This window comes from Hakea prostrata, chromosome 9 (genome assembly GCF_041222555.1).
Source record: "Hakea prostrata isolate BN-2017 chromosome 9, UWA_Hpros_2, whole genome shotgun sequence".
Taxonomy (NCBI): domain Eukaryota; kingdom Viridiplantae; phylum Streptophyta; class Magnoliopsida; order Proteales; family Proteaceae; genus Hakea; species Hakea prostrata.
In genome coordinates this window covers 4,847,385-4,868,329 of record NC_142608.1, presented here as the reverse complement: position 1 = coordinate 4,868,329, position 20,945 = coordinate 4,847,385, and the positions used below count along the sequence as shown (strand labels likewise).

General features: G+C 40.4%; 1 protein-coding gene across 1 annotated transcript; it reads left to right on the top strand.

Annotated features, from left to right (window-relative positions):
• The first annotated feature begins 10,291 nt into the window (after window positions 1-10,291).
• LOC149004191 (small ribosomal subunit protein mL103 (rPPR7)-like) lies at window positions 10,292-11,902 on the top strand. Its single transcript, XM_089169073.1, has one exon. It carries the CDS (start codon window positions 10,398-10,400, stop codon window positions 11,574-11,576), a length of 1,179 nt encoding a protein of 392 aa, XP_089025199.1. The 5' UTR covers window positions 10,292-10,397; the 3' UTR covers window positions 11,577-11,902.
• The last annotated feature ends 9,043 nt before the right edge of the window (window positions 11,903-20,945 follow it).

Sequence of the window (20,945 nt, the reverse complement as noted above, 5' to 3'; positions counted from 1 at the left end):
GGCTCAGTGTTATCAATCATCATATTCATCTTTTAGAAAATTGATTGAATTCTTATAAAATTCTGACCAATTTAAATACGCAGTTTTGATTCTGACCAATTCCTATAAAATACTGCAGATTCGATTTTGACCAAATCAATAAAATATTGCAGTTTCGATTATTGTTAAGAGAGGAATACAATAATCAACATACGTCAAAGTCAGTAATATAAAATAAATTAAAGTATTGTTATAATATAGATTTTCAAAGACAAGACTTTAGAAGAGACAAACGTATTAAATTTGGGTATTCCCAAGAACCACAAAACACCATTAAAGTTTATTCAGAAGATTAAAATGTTTGTCTCTTCTGAAGAAACTTTAATGGAGTTTGTGGTTTCTTAGGAATACCCAAAAGATTAAAACGTTTGTCTCTTTTGAATAAACTTTAATGGTTTTCGTGGTTTCTTGGGAATACCCAAAAGATTAAAATGTTTGTCTCTTTTGAATAAACTTTAATGTTGTTTTGTGGTTTCTTGGGAATACCCAAAATTTAATACGTTCGTCTCTTCTAATGTTGTCTTTGAAAATCTATATTATGACAATACTTTAATTCCTTTTATATTACTGACTTTGACATATGTTGATTACTGTATTCCTTCCTTAACAATAATCGAAACTGCAATATTTTATTGGATTTGGTCATAATCGAAACTTCAGTATTTTATAGGAATTGGTCAAAATTGAAATTGCATATTTAAATTGGTCAGAATTTTATAAGAATTCGATCAATTTTCTAAAAGATGAATATGATGATTGATAACACTGAGCCTAGACACTTTGTAGCCATGGTGGGTGCAGAGGAAGTCAGACCAATACTTCTTCAAATTGGTCTTGAACTCAACCTAAGTTGGGTATGACTCAAATACCTCAACAATTTTATTTTATTTTGGATGAATAATAATTTAAATTACTGAAGAACAAGAAAAACATACAGAGGGAAAAAAGGGGGGAGGGGGAACCCCAGTCAAGAGGGGGGAAGGAAAGAAGCTGAGAGGTTCCAAGAACTAACAATCACCCTATTTCTTGGAGAGTCAGCAACAGGGGGTGGGGGAGAGACCGGAGTCTCAAAGAAACATCAAAACAGATGGCATTCCAAATCATATCCATATCTCTGGATCTAGATTTGGAGGTCCATCTCCTCAGATTAAGCTCCCACCAAAGATGGTGCAAAGTGGCGGCAAAGACAAGTTTGCCCACAGGGTCGCAGATAGTGGAACCGGCATAGCTTCGCAGGATCCAATTCCAATCTCGAGCAAAACGATGAGAACGTCGCGGTCTAGGCCAAATGGAGGCAGTGGCTAGGGACCAAACAGAGCGGGAAATTGGGCAACAGAAAAAAAGATGGTCAATATCCTCTGAACCATTCCAACAACTGGCGCAGTTTGGGTTGGCGGGGATGTGGCGGCTGATGAGAAATGCTTGGGTTGGGAGGGCAAGGTTAAGGGCTCTCCAAAGAGTGAGGGCATGGCGAGGGATATGGTTTTTGAACCAAACAATGGGGGGCCAAGGTAAGGGAGGGTAGGGGTCTCTCAGAAGGTTCCAGGCAGAGGCAGTGGTGAAGGGGGTGCATCGGGGGTGGAGCCAAGTAGTGCGGTCACTTGTGGAGGGGAGGAGGGGGGGGGGGGGGAGGGTCCAAACTTGTGTGAGACAAGGGTGGGGGGAGGGGGGACCAAATACCATGGGAGATAAAGGTGGAGAGGGGAGTGGTTTTGGGGACAAGGGAGTTGTACACGGTTCTGGGGCCAAGGAGATTGTATAAGATACCCATCGGATGTCAGGGGTCCAGCCAGAAGGAGGTGGAGGAGCCAGAAGAGACAATGATAGAAATGGCAGGGAGGGCACGATCGCGAAGAAGCAGGAGCTTCCTCCAAATCCAGGAGGGATTGGGGGGAAGAGAGACAGTCCAGATGGAGTCAGTCTTGAGAAGGAATGAATAGACCCAAGAGACCCAAATGGAATCATGTTTGGAGGCAATTTTCCATATGAGTTTCAAGAGGCAGGTCATATTCATGTCCCGGATTCGACGGAATCCAGCTGATCGGGTGGAGGAATCGGGAAGATTCTTGGCCCTTCCAAAGAAAAGCACAGAAAATGGATTCCAGGGAGTGGATGACAGAGACGGGAAGGGAGAAGATGCCACACCAGTAAAGATAGGAAGATTGGAGGACAGATCGGATAAGCACCGTTCTCCAGCAAACGAGAGGAGCTTGCTTTTCCAGAGTTGAAGCTTTTTCCCGATATGATCAAGCATAGGGGAGCAATGGTGGCGAGTGAGGCGACCAGGGATGAGGGGGAGCCCCAGGTAGGTCACCGGGAAAGATCCAGGACTGAATCCAGTGAGCGCCAGGAGAGAGGCTCGAGAGGAATCCAAGACACCCACGAGAAAAATGGAGGATTTCTCAAGATTAACTTTAAGACCCGAGAGGGATTCAAAAATGGAGAGGGAAGACAGGATGGAAGAGATGGAAGAGTGATCTGCCTTAGAGAAAATCATGAGGTCATCGACAAATGCAAGGTGGGTGAGCTTTAGTGATCGGCATTTGGGAATAGGGGAGATGAGAAATTGATCCGTTTTGGATTGGATAAGGTGAGAAAGGACTTCCATAGCTAAGGTGAAAAGGTAAGGGGAGAGGGGGCAACCTTGTCGGATACCAACTCGAGAAGAGAAAAAACCAGCCGGGGAACCATTAGTGATGATAGAGAAATGAGGGGTGGAGATGCAGGTCTCAATCCAATGGACGAAGGGGGAGGGAAAGCCCATAGCTGATAGGACTTCGTTGATGAAGTCCCACCGAATAGAGTCGAAAGCTTTTTGCAGATCGACCTTTATAAGGGCAGCAGGGGAGTGGTTGGATCTTTCAAAACCATGGATAATCTCAGCACATAGAAGAATATTGTCTGAGATAACTCTGCCGGCAATGAAAGCAGATTGGTTAGGGCTAACCAAAGAGGGGATGACCAATTTAAGCCGATTGGCCAAGATTTTGGAGATGAATTTATAAATGAGGTTACAGAGCGAGATGGGACAAAAATCAGAGAGAGAGGAAGCACCTGGCTTCTTGGGGATGAGGCAGAGGAAGGTATTACTGATGGTGGCAAGTTGGGATGGGTTGAGGAAGAAGCTGCGTATGGCATGAATGAGCTCAGGCTCAATGAAATCCCAAGTAGCCAAGAAGAATCCCATACTGAAGCCATCGGGGCCAGGCGCCTTATTGGCTTTATGGGAGCGGATGGCGGAGCGAATCTCAACAGAGGATGGGATAGCACAAAGGGATGGGATGAGAGAAGGGTCCAAGAATTTGTTGAGAAGGGAGGGGTTGAGGGGGAGGAGGGGGGGGGAGGGATGAGGGCGAAAGAAGATTCGAGAAAAAGGAGACAATTTCTTGTTTAATGCTAGGGGGTCCGAGATCCAAACACCACCACTAGTTAGCAGGCCCGGAATGGAATTGAAATTTTGGCGAGCTTTAAGGGAACGATGGAAGAAAGCGGTATTGGCGTCACCTAGCTTAAGCCATTGGATCCTGGATTTTTGGCGAAGGAAGCTTTCTTCTTGGGAGACAAGAGAGGAAAGAAGCAAAGAGAGGAAGCTTTCTTCCTCAGATAAAGACTGGCAGAAGGGATCATTCTGGAGCATGGATTGGATCCTAGCAAGATTATCCCGACACGAGGAAACTCTAGAGGTAATGTCACCCACCATAGTTGAGTTCTAAGCACGGAGGGCAATCTTGGTGTTTCGCAACTTTCGGGCAAACGCCACAAGAGGAAGAGAATGGCAGTGGACAGGTTGGGCCCAGGCCGACATGACACTGGTCCGGAAAGATGGATTAGAAACCCACATATCAAAGAATTTGAAAGGCATAGGGCCAAAAGAGGGATGGTTAAGAGGGTTGAGGAAGCATGGGGAGTGATCGGAGAGAAAGGAAGGGCCGAAATGGGCATGGGAGGCGGGGAATTGAATGATCCAAGGGTGATTAACAAGAAAACGATCAATTTTGGAGGCAATACGAGCAGATCTAGACCTACGATTATGCCAAGTGAATTGATGGCCAATCCACCGAAGATCAGAAACACCCATGTCATCGATCCAGGAATTGAAATTGTCAACAGCCACAGGGTCAGGGGGGTAACCTCCAATACGGTCATTTGAGAAACGAACAATATTGAAGTCACCCCCAATACCCCAAGGTTGACCAATCAAGGAAGAGGAAATCAGGCGAAGGTCATCCCAAAGAGGGGCTCTATCCAGCAAGCGATTGAAACCATAGACAATAGAGAGGAAGAAAGAAGGGGAGGAGGAAGAGGATAGATGAAGATGAAGAAATTGGGCAGAAGAGGACAGCAAATTGATTTGGAATATAAAGGGGTCCCATAGGACCCAAATTCGGCCATTGGGGGAATGAGAATAGTTAGAGAGGAAGGACCAAGTAGGGGCAATGGAGTTGGCAATCCGATGGGAGTTCTCAACCTGAACATGGGTCTCTAACAACCCCACAAGAGAGGCTTTAGATTCCCGAATTGAGTGTTTTATCTCAGCTTGTTTTGCAAGGGAGTTGAGGTCCCTAACATTCCAAATAATGAAATCAGTCATTCAAACAACCATGGGTAATGGCATCATTCAAGCAGCAAGGGGAGGGGGGCTCATACAAGCTACGGGGGGGAACCATTCTGTTTATTATGCATGCAAGGTTGAAGCTCCAAACTGAGGTAGTGGGAGTCTCACACAGGGATGAACCAATGGGGGATGGGGATTCAAACATATCAGGGTCTATGGTAGAGCAGGAGCCAGGGGAAGGTGAGGGGGTGAAGGAAGGCGCAGTGGTGGGATTTTGGTGTTCAGTGATAGGCTTAGGCGAGGTGATAGAGGAGGGCGAAAGTGGGGATGGCGGAAGTATGTTGGTTGGGCTGGGGGTTAGGAGTCTTGGAGAAGTCTCGTGTGGTTTAGGCCTGGGTATGGATCGGTTGAAAGAACAAAGAGGGTTGGGCTTTAAAAGAGGGTTTAAGTTGTGATGGTTCAGAGGATACCCATATTAAGAGGAAATGGGCCGTGGGCTAATAGAAAAAGGCCCACGAGACAGGTGATGGTTAGAAAGCAAAGGAGTGAAAGGCGGTTTTGCGTGGGTCGAGGAGGGATTTAAGGTATTATCCAAAGGTCTTTCGGTGGATTGGGATAAGGGGAGAGTTTGGGTGTAGGGTTGAGAGGGGAGGTGGCTTGAAGAGGTGGTCTGCAGAGGCTCAGGGATCGCGACAATCTCAAGGCTAGTACGAGAGGGGAAAGATACCTGGGAGCAGCAAGCCTGACGAACCAGGGATCTCGGCGACCCGGGGCCAGAGAGCTTGAGGATGCCATCACCAACAGAGGGCTCGCCAATGGTGGGAGGATCTGCTACAGCAGGTGCAAAGGACAGAGACAGACAGCCTGAATTAGCAGAAGCCAGAGAAGTAGCAGACGGCGACCCAACAGCAGCAGCGACAGACTTCGAGGGAGGAGCAGTTGTACGGAGACTATTCTTCTTCCTCCTACGCCTGTAAGATTTGCCTGAAACAATGGCCGCCGGCGGAGGATTATCATCAGCAACTGGGATAGAGATGATTTCCAGTCGATCGATCAGTCTTTCAGGGATGCTCGACACCGGCGGCAACATAACCTCAACAAGAGGAGGAGATGGCAGCGGACGAGCAGCTGGCAGAGGCGAAGGAGAAGAAGCTCGATCAAGAACCACAGAAGAAGGTGCAGACGAAGGAGCTTCAGAAGGAGGCACAGGAACTCCAGAAGCAGGCAGTGCATTTATGAGTATCATGGCCAAAAGCAAGACACAGAGAGCACCACGCGGGGACCCAGTCTAGACGATGACTTGGTTTAAGTGAGTACCCAAATCATCAGCAACGGAAATACAGGGAGGCAGGGGCTTGGATGCTGGAACCTCAATACAAAGTCTAGTGTAGGAGAGCCTTTCGAGCCTTGGAGGTCTTCGGTCAGAACGAAGAGGACGACCCAACGTTGAGCCAATGCGACTCAAGCATTCCTTACTCCAGAATTCCAGCGGGAGGCCAGGCAGGTTGATCCAAAGGGGGAGGGAGTTGAGATCGACTCAACGAAGGGGCATAGAAGGAGTCCATGGCTTAATGAAAATTGGCGCTTTTCCAACATACCAGGGGGAGCCATCAATGGCCTTTGATTGGCAGGAAGGGGAAGAGAAATTGAACAGCAAGATGCCATCCTCAACAATTATTGTAGGTTATTTGTCAAAACTAGGGCCAGAGTTAAAAGCAAGACTATCTTAAATTACAAAAAGGTCCTCTATCAAGTGGAATTTTGGACATTAAAGAATTGAGATTTGCTTATGAGACAATGATAAGAAGAAACCCTAGCTAAAGAATTTGACATGACGGATTTTTGTATGAAAAATTAAATATTTTATGTAGAGCCTTCAATTTGTTTTTAGATTTATTCTAAAACTCATGACTCTAGTTTAAAGTATTCATTTGAATTTAATTGGATATTATTCTTTTTGAAAAGTTATGAATGATTTTGTATTGAGTTTGAACATTGCATTTCTGGGACGAATGCTGGAGCCATATGTAGAGCATAGGAGGAGATTGTTGAGGTATTTGAGTCATACCCAACTAATGTTGAGGTATTCAAGGTATACCCAATTCATTTTCTAATTTAGGCCATCGGATTAGTTACAATCCAACAATGTAATGGGCTTTTGTAGGAGAGTCCAATTACCAATAGAACCCCTTGTTCTATAAATACTAGCTGGAAGCAACGGTTTGGGTATTCCAAACTAGATACTCAAGGTGTAATGCTTTAAGCCCTTGTGCTTAAACCCTAACCCTAACAATAACCACTTGGACTGAGAGTTACAAAAGCAGGAGGGCATGGACACCAAAGCATCAATCTATGCAGTTAAAAAATACAAATCCGGTGAATTACAAGAGTACAAAGTGAAAATACAGTATCTTAGGTTCCCTCAACCCTATACAAATGCTTTGATGCTTGTCTTGTTGTCCACATGAGTGTGCTATACAAATCAAGGTTCAGGATTACTATATGAGTATGCTTATGGTGCTTGACGAGGTCACGGGCTACATCTCATGACATTGTCCATCTGGGCTGCTCACTGATCCGAGGTTTTAAAAGCCTTCATGAGGGAGTGAGGATTCCAATCCTAATCTGGGTCACAGTCTTTCATTTACTCACCAATGTGGGTATGCCTCAGTCGCCTGAATGCTAGTTTTCATCTACAAAAGTGCGTACTGCCATAAGAAGTACGGTTATTAGTTTATTCTTAAGGGCTTTTTGTTTTCTAGGTACCTTAAAATCCCTTGAGATGAATAAATGTAGAGATGTCATTACACTGTTTTGCAGATTCAACGTATTAATTGACTTCCAAGGATTGGGAGCGTAAGATAAACAAAGATCAATAACTGTTCTCGAGGGTTCTGCACTACAATAATGTGTGTATGAGGAAATATTTGCTTCCAACATATGGAACTGTCTTATACCATTACTGTTGGAGATCACCTGTTTGTTCTATAGCGAATTTTATACTATTTCATATGTTGGGTTTCTGTTGTCTCGTATTCAAGGAAATATGAATTAGACTTCAGAGAGAGGGGAAGAGCAGGATTTAGGATTCAAAGCTTAGTGAAAAACTTCTAGCTAACAATGGAAGTAAGAAGATATGACACAATGAAACAGCTGTGGTTGGAAGAGAAACAGAGCACATAAATTGAACTTTGATGAATGAACTCCCAACTTCCTACGTATTATAAACTCTAAATCAACTCATCATATGCATTGCACAGTCAGGAAAATGGAAAATAGACGATCCTTCAACTCTCTAAGGTAGAAAAGTCAAAGTACATTATGGATTACAGGTAAACTTTGCAACAGCAACTTTGAATTAGATGCCCAATATCTGTGTGTGATGATGCAGTAGATGAGTTTTGATCCGGCAAACATTTTAGTAACAGAGGAACCACTTCATGCCTTTGTTTACTAATTCATTATTGCTTCAATTTTCAATCTTCTCTTTAAATATTTGTCTAATCTGTGCATGGGCTAGGCATGAAAACCTCCAAATCTATATTTTCAGAAGGAATGAACTGAACTAATGATTGTTTCCCCTTTTGTGCAGATATCCATTGATTTGGTTATCAAGCATTTTCTATATGCCTGGCTTCCATGGACTCAAAACTTGGTTGCACGGTTTAGTGATGAAATGAAGCCTTTTTAGTTATTCCATTTTGGATACAAAGGAAAGAGCAGAGTAACTGTTCAACATTTTGTAGAAATCAAATGGAATTTGGGTCAATAGCCTTTAGGAAGAAAAACAGTGGCGCCTTGTTGCATCAATAGTCTAACTTCTTTGCTTACCCTCAGCCTTGAAGTAGGTAGGGCATTTACCTTTACTACTTGTGCAATTATGTCCAGAAGAAAGATAAAGTTAATTTATAGCTCCTCAATGTTTTGCACTGATGGTGCTTAATTAATTGTTGTCTTTGCATCGTATCTTTGCCATGTACACTTCCACTCAAGGTTATTTGCACCTGTTATCATTTCAATTGCATTATTCAAATTCACTATTGAACTGGTGTATGGTCTGATAAAAACTTATGTACAAAAGTAATTTGTAGGAGTTATGTCGAGTTTTGCAGGAGCTCAAGGGAAAGAAGAAAAAAAAAGGGGTAAATAGTGGAAGGATCAATGGAGAAGCTTGATGGAAAAATGAAGAATCTGAACATTATTATATCCTTTATTTGTTGTTTTTATTTTAGCATGGGTTTCATTGTAAGTTGATAGTGTTTGAATTGGGAAGTATCTTGAAACTCCTTTCTTCTTTTTTCATAATGCAAGTTTGTAATTTCAATCAATGATAATGGAATATTTTTTTTCTTCTTTTTGTTATGGGAGTTTACAAATTTTATACATCTTGTAAAATGTTGTGCAGTAACTTGTGAGAATGGTTTCCAAGCATCAGGTACTGGTATTCTATGCTTGAAGAATCAGTTTGAATCGAATTTTATGTCATCTGTGGTGATCCCGTATTCTCGAAGTCAGTGCTTGAAGTCCCATTTGACTTGGCAGTGATCAGAGCTTGAAGTCTCTTGTTGCAACCTTTTTTAAGTGTTGGCATTGCCAAAAGGAGGGTTTGCACTTTGCAGGTAGAGCTGAAAATGATGGAATATATTGTCTGTAAATAAATCCATTTATTTTACAAACTTAGCACAATTAAACAATAATGATTCTTATTCCCTTGAGCCAAGGGAAACACTAGTAACCATAGAAGGGTTGCTCACTCAGTAACGACCAACAAGTCTTAGCAAAGGGGTCATTTGTTTAATGCTCTCTCTATGGCATATGTAATAGTGTCCACATCTCCCTTCCTTAAGGTTGTGTTTGTTTGCAAAGGTGGGGTGGGAAAAAAGGGGTGGGAAAAAAACACTTGTCTTGATAGGGTTTTGTGGAAGTGACCTGGGGGCCCTCTTCCCAACTTTCTCACAAAATCCCATCAAATAGTGGGGTTTATGCATGGAGTGGGTTCTAGCACAGTGGTGAGTCTTGATTCAAGGAACCTTGTCTCCCATCTTCCCCCCCAAGCAACTCACACACTCTACCATTTGGAAAAGGAAGTATTTACACATTTTTCAAGAATTTTCCCACCCCTTTTCCCACCCCATCTTTATTCCGAACAACGCGCCTAATTAGTTACCTGGATGTTTCCAAGGGCCGGGTCCTCCTAAAATTCTCACATTCTGCAATAATTTGTAATTTTTATCTATTGATTGTGACATGTAACAATTAATTATCCAAGGGTCAAAATTGAAATTCAATTAAGAACTAAGTCTAATAAATTACAGAGAATTGCAGAGGATGTGGATCTACCCCTTCCTATGAGGAAAATATCTTATGAAAAAAGCCTTATAGTTTTTTTGCTTTCCCAACTTATGATTTGGTATAAAAGTGCCCTACTGTGCACAGTAGAGAACTTTTTTTTCCCTTCTTGTGTGATGCAATAAGCTTAAAAAAGTGGGTTCGAACCTCTATCCCTCTACACATTTTCCCTCCCCTGGCGTATAAGCCCAAAGGCTATGACTGGTATGATGACGACAACAAAATATACATACATACGGCTGCCAATCCCACAACCCCACCACTCAAAAAAAAAGAAAACAAAAAAAACAAAAAAACAAAAAAACGGAAGAGAATCTTTTAATCACGAATTATAACTCAGAAATTCGGAGTCAATCTGCTAGGCCTTCTTCTATGTCAAAGCCCTAGTCCAACTTTACTACTCAGGTGGCAATAAACTTGAATCGCACTGTGAAACAGCCATCTTTTTGAATCCATGGCTTCCGCCTCCCGGTTGCGTCTTCTTCTCCACCGTCGTTTCTCAACTACCCTTAGCTCGGACTCTGCAACTCGCTCTAGCAGACAAAAAACTCGAGATGCTATCAGGCTTCTTCAAGCTGAGAAAAACCCTGAACGGATCCTCGACATATGCCGCTCTGCTTCTCTTACGCCTGAACTTCATCTAGACCGCGTTGCATTCTCAATTGCCATTTCCAGACTCACTGAATCCAAATCCTTCGAATCTATCAGCTCCTACCTCGATGAACTGAAAACTCGCCCTGACCTTCGAAATGAACGTTATATGTCCCATGCTATTGTTCTTTATGGCCAAGCTGGGCTGCTGGATCACGCCATCAACACTTTCAAGCAGATGGACGAACTCGGCGTCTCTCGCTCGGCCAGGTCCTTGAATGCTCTGCTGTTTGCTTGCATTGTCACAAAAAGATACGACGAGGTAAGTCAAATTTTCAAGGAGTACCCCAAGACTTATGGAATTACGCCAAATTTAGATACCTATAATGCCGTTATTAAAGCTTTATGTGAATCGGGTTCTTCTAGTTCGGTTTACTCGGTTTTAGCTGAGATGGATCGAAATGGTGTTAAGCCTAATGCTACTTCTTTTGATACGTTGCTTGTGGGATTTTATAAAGAGGAGAAGTTTCAAGACGTTGGAAAAACATTGGAATTGATGAAAAAACATGGGTTTGTTCCTAATATCAATACGTATAATAGTAGGATCCAGAGTCTTTGTAAATTCAAACAATCTGCTGAGGCAAAGGCGTTGTTTGAAGGTATGCTGTCAAGGGACATAAAGCCTAATACTGTTACTTATTCCAATCTCATTCATGGTTTTTGTAAAGAGGGGGATTTGGAGGAAGCAAAGAGGCTATTTAATGATATGCCAAGTAAGGGGTGTGCCCCTGATGGCATTTGCTACTTTACTTTGATTCACTTTCTTTGCCAAGGCAAGGACTTCGATGCTGCATTAAAGTTTTGTAAGGAAAGTATGCAGAAGGATTGGTTCCCAAACTACTCCACCATGAAGACACTTGTGAATGGGCTTGCGAGCATTTCAAAGTTTGTCGAGGCACGGGAACTTGTTGATCAAATGAAGGTCAGATTTCCTAAAACAACTGGCTTGTGGAAGGAAGTTGAAGAGGCCCTGCCCCAGTAGGGAAGTTAATTCATTAAGAACATGGAAATAAGCTTGCCCCAGCCGGAAAGTTTATTTATTAAGAGAGTGGGAATTAGAGGTGAGAATTTGGCCAAGGGCGTGTAAAAAATGACATCTCTTTGGAAAATCTGTTCTTGAATCATTTGTTTATTTAACTACTAAGAAATTTCATGCATCTGCATTCCAAAGGTTACGACTGATGTTGTTATTTTGGATGGATATTTTTTACTGAGTTGATGTATTGTTGCTTTCCTTTTTCTCCTTTAACATTAGGATTTCTGTAGTGGTGGTAACTGGTATGTCATCTTAGGCTCTTAGTACGATAATTGTGGTGGAGCTTTTTTTGTTCTTCTTTTTTTTTTTTGTGTAGTAGTTCTATTCCCATGCAGTTAAGTTGATATTGCATATGCTGATGGTACTTGAAACAGAATTATGTTACAGGTTTTAAGTCTGTCTAGTATCTATCACTTTTATTCAGTTAGAGTTAGGTGCACTGCCTTATACATGACAAGAATTGCCGATATAAGTATGGGAGAATGCTCCTTGAGGCTATGTGGTAAGTTCAATGTGATTTTTAATGATTTTATTTAGATGAATACTTCAATTTACTGTTCCTGCACCTGTGGCATTTCCATGCACAAGGCAGCCTTACCTTGGGAACTGAAGTCACCTTGGTGCCTTCATCCTTCTCTTTCTTTGGGGCCTTCACCCTCTATAAAATTTGTACTTCTAATACAGGGTATCCCTGCCTTAAATCAATGTCACACTTTGCCAGTGTGAAGACATGCTTAATTGGCTGATATTGTATCTTTTTAACATGGTTCTTTTTTTTTCTTTTTTTTTTTGGTTGCTGTAATGGGGATATCAGTTAATAATGTCCTTCATAGTGTTATTACTGTTATTATGGCTGAGGATATGTTTACAGTGGTTGATAGAAAATTTATATCTAGGCTTTTAATGATTAAGTTAGAGCTTTGTTTTGTAGCCTGCAAGATAAGTTAAGAGCTATATTTTGTTGATATTTCCTATGCTGATGGTACTTGAAACAGAATTTTGTTATAGTTTTTATGTCTGCCTAGTAATCTATCACCTCTGTTCAGCTAGAGTTAGGTGCACTGCCTTTAAACAGGAGAAGAATTGCTGATGTAAGTTTGGGAGAAAGCTCCTAATGGCTATGTGGTAGGTGCAATGTAAGTTGTAATGATTGTATTTTGATGAATACTCCAATTTACCCTTCCTGCATCTGTGATTCCCCCTGCAAAAGGCAACTTTACCTTGGGGACTGAAGTCACCTTGGTGCCTCCTTCATCTTCTTTTTGGGGCCTTCACCCTCTATAAAATTTGTATTTCTAATACAGGGTATACCTGCCTTATATCAATATCACACTCTGCCAGTGTGAAGACATGTCTAATTGGCTGATGTTGTATCTTCTTAACATGTGTGTGTGTGTGTGTTTTTTTTTTCATTTTAAATGTGGATATGGGTTAATAATGCCCTTCATAGTGTTATTACAGTTATTATGGCAGAGAGGATATGTTTACGGTGGTTGATAGAATTTATATTTAGGCTTTTCTAAGTAAGAGCTTTGTTTTGTAGCCTGCAAAATATGTTTGATGCTTATATTAAGTTCGTCTGGCTGAACAGTACCAATCATAACTATGGCTAGATTGACCTTTCCATATATGCTATATCAGTGTTATTACTTGCACGAATGTCATAGAAAGGAATAGCAGAAAATGGAGAAAATAGGGGTACAGTTAAAGTAAAGAGATAAAATAGTAAACAATAGGGTTGACTTTAAGAACAAAGCCTGGCATCAAGAAGTAATTAAGAGATCAAAGTTCCTTTTCTCAAGGTAAAAGAGATAATTTAGGGTTGTTCATTCTTTTGTATTCTGTTACATATAGTGCTATTGAGAAGGAGGATCACAGTTAGATAACTATACAACATCCACCATTCCCTCAGGGCCACAACTTTAACTATTCAAATGGTACATGAAAGTGATGAAACTACTAACTATTACAGACATGTAGACTCCTAGTGGCATATAACTACTTAGACCGCTAATACACATAACTACTTCACAATCCAAAGGCACAGGTGCTTGTATCCAGGCGCGGACATAGCAAGTCTGCATGTGTATGTTGTGAATCCTCTAACTATTACAGATTCATGTAGACTCCTAAGACTAAGAGCACTTAACTGCTTAGACCCCTAATTCACATGACTACCTCAGACACCGAAGGCACACCTACAGGTTTCGGGGTGCACACATAATGACTGTGCATGTGTATGTGAGTATCTTTAGTTTTTACAGCTACAGCATATGAAAATTCTTCCTTATATGTTAAGACTTCTTGTGGAGCTTTGAGCACCTTATTATATGTGTTTCCGAACTTGAATAAGAATTACCTAACCGGACCTAAGTTAGCTAAGCTTAGGTTGGCACGTTTAGTGAGTTGAACTGGAGATTTTTTATTTTTTTATTATTATTATTTTATTATTGTTATTAATTTTTTGGGGTTCTCCTTCATATGAGTCTTGACATTATTTATTAGGGGAAAAGATTGGCAGGATGTTGTGACTACACCTAGAGGTCCTAGACACAGAAGGCAAATAAGGAACCACCTTGCCCCCCACAAAATGAAAAAGTCCACCCTATTAGATTCCCCTACACATGTTATCCTTGGTGTACAGATCCTAGCATGATCCGCCTCCATAAGTTCATCTTGTTTGATGTGTTCTTTGATCATTTGGAAAACAGGAGAGCAGGATAGCTTTATCCAATGGTACTTTCTTAATTTCTTTTATGATTTTGATTTGATATTATGGTTCAGTTCCTGGTTTTCATTTATGTAAGGCCTTCTAGTGCAGGTAAATTACAGTTGGGCTTATTTTGGTGGAAATAAGCTTTAGGTTGGGTTTTGCTTGTGCACACCTTTAGTCCAATAGTGTAATGAAGCCCTTTATTGGGTCAATAATATGGTAGATGGCAGGAATACAGGATTTACTCAAGGGAGTCTTTTGTTTGAATTGTTTTGTAGTGTTTAGACTTTTTCTACAAGTCCATCTGAGATGACCTACATCTATGCTATTTTATCAACTTCCTGGAGAGATAAGGCCAAAGAAGAAGAAGAAGAAGAAAAGGTTTCTTTGATTTAGCAACTGAGGCATATTGGAATCACCTTTTACTTTCCATATTGAAACTTAACATTGTGACACGACAAAAGATGCAAATCTGAAGACGTACATCCACAAGAAGAAGCCCAAGAATAAGCCATGCAAGTAGAATTATTGATAGTATAATAGTTCTACTATACTTGGTTTCTTTTTTTTTTCCCCCAGTTTTTTTGTTTCGTTCAGTTGGTTACTGGTCATGTTTGGTAAGTTGGTTCATTAATGGTTAGTTTGGTTCAATTTAAGTTAAAATATTAGGGTAATTAGGCAATTGCCACCCTGCTATGCATAAGTCTGGGAAAAGTGTTATGTATTTTTTCCAGTTAGCTCTCCTTTTGTGATTGGGACCTGTGCTTAGGCTGATTAATGCCTAATATAGCCCATTTTGAAGGATTAAAAGCCAGAACTTGTTCATTCGATCTTTGCTCTGCAAATTGCTGCTGCTGGTGCCTTCTTCTCAGTGTGAGATTGATCTTTGCTTGGTGCTTCAAATATAGGCTGATGGTTCTTTGGTGTTGAGTCCCAGCTGCCATTGGGATTGGTTGTACCAGTTGAACCCTTGTTGGTGAGAAGCCCAGGACATTCCTTTGAAGCTCAACTTCAACAACTGTTGAACACTAATCTTCTCCAAGAAAGTTCTGCCTTAGAGCTGGTGTACTAGCTGCTGCCAGAGAGGACTGGAACATGTAAGGTGATCCAGCGTGTAACCTTAACCTTTCTGATGCAGATCCAACACCAAACTGGCCTATTTTCCTTTGAACTCAACCTAGGGTTGATAGATATGGGGGTTAGGCCTTTGTTTCATTTGTTTATGTAGTCACGGGCCTATTCTATGGGCCTGTAAGTTTAGTGATTAGGCCAAGTACGAAAATAGGTTATTTATGTGGTTTCAATTAACTCATGTCAGACGTTAGGTTATGTCTGAGGTTAGGTTTAATATGAGGAATGGGGTTGGATAATGGAATGGCTTGGGGGTTAATTAATTCAGGTCTGCAATAAGGTTTCTTTACTGCTGAATTTAATTAGGGGTTGAGAAATAGGGTTTTAGGGGTTTGAACTTTGAAGGAGATTGCTTGTGGAAGAAATCTTTTAGGGAGCATGGTATGAGAGTCATGAGGCAAGGATTGAATGATGGTTTTACGGTGGGGAATGTCTGCTGGAAATATTGGGAGGAAGGTGCTGGCTTGATTTGGTAGGATAGAGGGCTAGTGATAAAATTAGGAAGCTGGTTTTAAAAAAAAAAAAAAAAAAAAAAAAAAAAAAGAAACTAAGAGATGGCAATGAAGGCAGCACTCAGCAGCAAGATGTTTCAGTTGCAGGGATGAATATTCTAATAGCTTTAGAGCTTGAAGAGGACCTCGTGGGCTTCCCACTGCAAGTAGCCAACAGAATCTAGCCCCCAGTGCCTTGATCAAGGATCAAACTCCAACGGAATACTTCAGTAGAAGCAGCAACTTGACAACAAGAGTGAATACCAAAACTGTAGCCTGTTCTAGCCCCTCTGGTTTGTATTTATAGATTACAATGAAAATAAATAGCTGAGAATCAAAATAAGGTCTTAGATGGAAGCCTCCAACCTTGACCCTTAACTAGGGTTACAACAAACTACCATTTACTAAAACTGATGTGGACAGTAAGTCATGAACATAGTAACTACTTAAAATGTAAGTACATCCCCAAACCAAGTAATAAAAATCATGACTGCTGATGTGGCCCAAAATCATGGCTACTCTCAACTAAGCAGCTGGCCTCTTCTTCCTTGAATATACCGTCAGATCTCCATCAGAAATTCATGGACTTGTCTGGAGTCTGGTTTTTAATGTTACGGGTAAGAGATTTTGTAACTTTGTGGGACAGTGACATGTAAGTCTGTTTTATCATTACATATCTGGGACAGAGGATGGGGGATAGAATTACAAACTGGCACTCCATGCATGTTCGTAACTTTTGTCTTAGGAATTTTGGATTCGGCTACCCATGCTAGTTTCTTACTGAGTTACTGTGATGTAAAAGTGTGGAGTGGTTAGATTCTCAAAGTCTATAGTTACTGACTCACAGTTCATAGAGTTAAGAATGTACAAGTTTAGGATCAAGGAAGCTATGTAATGCATCAGTGGGTGGATCTTACTGATGGATGCGCTTCATGGATGTGTGTGCAATAATCGAAGCCATTCCATAACTTATGTCTTAGTGCATTTGACAGAATGATAGGGTTGAAGTGTTTTATGTCTTAATGCAGTTGACAGAATGATTAGGGTTGAAGTGGTTTAAGTTTCTGTGTGAATTGCTCCTATGACTCAAATGAATGGTTTATTTTTTGATCCTTGAATTTCCCATATGGCAAGCTGATTAGTCATAATTAGCCATTTGTTTTCGGTTTTCCGGCCGTCCAAGACTTATTTCCAGCTTAGACAGTTGGAGCTACGTGGTTGAACTGTAGTTTGGTGCCAAAAGCATCGACTAGGGGACTGGTCTAGATAAATGAGTTGGCTGAATGTCATTGAAAGTATAATGTCTTACACATGATAATGCTATACTGTTGCTCAGTTCCTAATTCCTGCTTAAATGTGTTCTGCTGTATCTTTTGTTTGGTTGGTAGGCATATATCTTTGATAATTTTGTATCATCAATTGATTAGTGATGATGACTTCGATGGACATTTTGAGAACCAGTTAGGGTTGGTGTGCTGCTGAAGATAAACATTGCCTGTATGAAAATTGTGCAAGTGCTTGTCTATGAAAGGAACTACTCTGTTTTTTTTACTGGGTATGACAGAAATTAGTTTTTTATTGTGGAAAAATAAACCATAATTATTCGAATCCTTAAATTTGATTTCACTTTGGCAGAAATAGGTTAACTATATCGGTTTCTTACCTGGAAATAGGTGCGTTGGAAAAGCAGCCTATATCATCTTGGCTTGGCAGTTGGCAGTGCTGGTACATAAACTCGGAATTGGGATCCAGATCAGATAGAAATGGGTCTAGAACTAGTGGAAATCGGCTAAAAATCACATGAACCCTGGTCTCCATACAGGGTTGGTTCATTATGGATCCAGCTGGAATGGGAAGGGATCTTGGCCTCAATCTATTCTTATCTATTTTTCAAACCCTGGTTGGTGTTTTTTTTTCCTTCCTTTTTTTTCCCGAGTCAAACAAACACTATGGCTTGTTGGTTGGGCGCTCCCATTGCGGTTTTGTTGTCTGGCTTTATCGGCCCCTTACCATGCTTTGCCGCTTTCGGGTTGGATCATGAGTTTGAATCTTTGGATTCATGCCCATGCCCAAACGTAATGTGAAATCCCTTGTTCTTTTTGTACGTTTCACAACTTGGATCCATTGATTTTGGTGGAAGTTGTGTAGTTACTAGTTACCTCTTCCTCCTACGAAGCTGGAGATGTGAAATGCTAGCCTCACAATTGTGCTACTATACTTGAAAAACGAAAATGATGCTTGTGGGGGCCAAGGGGAAAACTCACCCTTTATTTTAATTGAGAACCAAATAGGTACATTCTTTGGATACTAGGCACATATCATGCTCATTTTGAGGTGACATTTGACCCATATGGTTGGTGTAAGGTTTTTTATATGAATTCAAAGTGATGTGCCTAAGGGTTATTATTAGTATTATTTTGAAGTGGGTCTTTCATCTTAACTTTCACACAAAGGTTGTTGGTTTTAGTCTTTTTTCTCCTGATAGGGTTGAATTTATTTTTATGGTAATTTTTTTTTGCAAAAATTTCATTGTAGATTTCAATTTGTAAGTCTAGAATCATATATTTTTCAATACTAAGAGACTATGTTGAATACCTTCTTATTTATAAGAGATTTTTCCCCATGAGTTCTTTCATTTCCCTTGGAAACATGGAGCACCTCCTCAAACCAAAACCTTACGGAGTCCCCTTAACCATATAAATGTTAAAATTTTGAAATCCGGCAGCCAATTGCTGGCTCTAAATAACCAGCCCAGCAATAAGCTCAATTTTTCCATAACATAACGGGGCGGGGTTGCGCGTGAGCCGAGTGGCGTAGGTGCACAAGAGTACTTCGCTCCACAACCATCTCTTTTTTATAGGATATACATACCGATGCCTGCTGCTTCATCTGGGAGAAAAGAATCATAAATATGCCGTTTCTACTCCTGCTGATGCCCCAACTCCATTTCAAGCTGCCTCACTTGGTTCTTTTGCTCCGCTCTGGAGATCGGGATTGGGATTGACGAATGGATGGAATGATTGGCATGGAGAGATGGATGTGCTCTGGTTGCTTGTTCAATGATATGATGTATTTCGTCTTTCTACTACTATTCAATTCGATCTGTATACGGGCATATTTATTATCCCTCTTGCATTGGTTTTGCATTAGATGATGAGCCCATGCGAAAACTTTCTCTTTTATTGGCCCCCGGCTATTAGATTGAGTCGAAAGCCTATCAAGGCACCTAATAAATTCAATTTGATCCAAAGATGAAATTTTACTAGTTTCATTTAATTTACTAGATATAACTGGTTACCTAAAAAAAAAAAATAAATAATGGGTATAGCCATTTTAACCCCTGGGGAGGGTTAATATGTTTATATTGAAGATTTCACTTTGGATCTTTACATTGCTCATGGTCAATAATGGTGTGAACTATGGAGGAGGGTGTTGTAAAGTTTTATTTAGAGGGAATATACCGTGTTTTTATGTGGAAGCAGGGAGATTCATGTAAAAATATTCTTATAAAAATAAAATTATACATGAAAAAGAGATGAATGAGCCAGCTTGATATTGATTGATAATTATATGAATAATTGAATTGGCTATACAAGTGTTTGATCCAATATAATATTGGGAGGATGATACGATTCTGATCCATAAAACAATGGGTTAGAAGGGTCTCTGTCAGTTGGGTAGGTATCTCCACTACTCCAACCAGGCCATAGTGTATGTAGGAGAGGTTCCTCACCTACCATTGGGGAAGAAAAATCTTTCACACCATCACACTTGGTCAAGAAAATTGCATCATTCATATTGGATTCCAGAGAAAAAAAAATTAAAAAGAAGAGGTTCATGTAAAGTTTCAATGTTTCATGCTTCGAGAATGAAAGATAGACATGTTAACATGCAATTTCACCAAAAAAAAAAAAAAAAAAAAGTTTACAGCACATTTGTGGCATGGAAATGTTTTTTCCACATTAAAAAGGCCTGCAGTCTGAAAGGGTGTTTTAGACTTTTATCATATTTGCATCCTTTGTTTTCTGATCTTGTACTTCTTAGGGTTGTGCTACCTTAGTCAAATTTTGATTGAATTGCTGATGACTGGTTTCGAATCTAAAGTCAGGATTGGTTTTTCTATCATTAGGTTGACATATTTATTTATTTATTATTATTATTTTTTGGCGTACGATTAGATTGACATGTTTATTAATGTAGTGCAAGTCTGTAACCACAATTCTAGTTAGTATATAAGAAAATACAAATCATTTGGATCCAGTACATCTATCTTTTCTATGTTTTTAGTTGAAACTTAAGAGGAATAGCTGGATTCCTAAGAGCCAATGAAAATTCAAATGACTCGGAGCTCGGCTATACTATCTTTTAAATTACATCAGTTTTTTATGCCAGTCATAGTGATAGGGGGCCCACAGGCCCAAGGGGATAGGATAGGAGAAGGGAAAGGTGAGGATGAACTGATGATTGAACCACTAATTTCCTTGGACTTTTATGTCTTTAAATAGAGACTGCCACCCAATGTGTTAGAAGTTAGAACTACACCTAAGCCCTTCTATACAATCATCAATATTAGGAACCCTGTTGGTTTTTCGAAAGAACAAACTCTTCTGAAACTCGATGCATTACTTTTTTTTTTTGAAACACTTGACACAAATTGCAATGTATAGTACATTTCAATACACTTGATTACATTTCACACCAGATAGTGAACAAGCTAGATGGAGTGAAATTGGCTTTAAAAAATAAGATGAGCTACATGGACTATGCTTGTGTGGCTTGTTGGTAATGCCTGTGATGCCAATTGTTGGATGTAAGTCATATGAATTTCATTACATTCCATTTGTTCAAAACTCATATATACATGTAACCAAACCATGTTTTGAACGATTGGAGTTTAATGAAATTCACTTGGGTGCATCATCAGTGGGCACTATATGCTTCACCAGATTAGAGGCACCAAACAACCACACAAGTAAAATC

What these genes read in the sequence shown, in the direction of transcription:
- LOC149004191 (XM_089169073.1), top strand. Translation starts at nt 10,398, where the DNA reads ATGGCTTCCGCCTCCCGGTTGCGTCTTCTTCTCCACCGTCGTTTCTCA.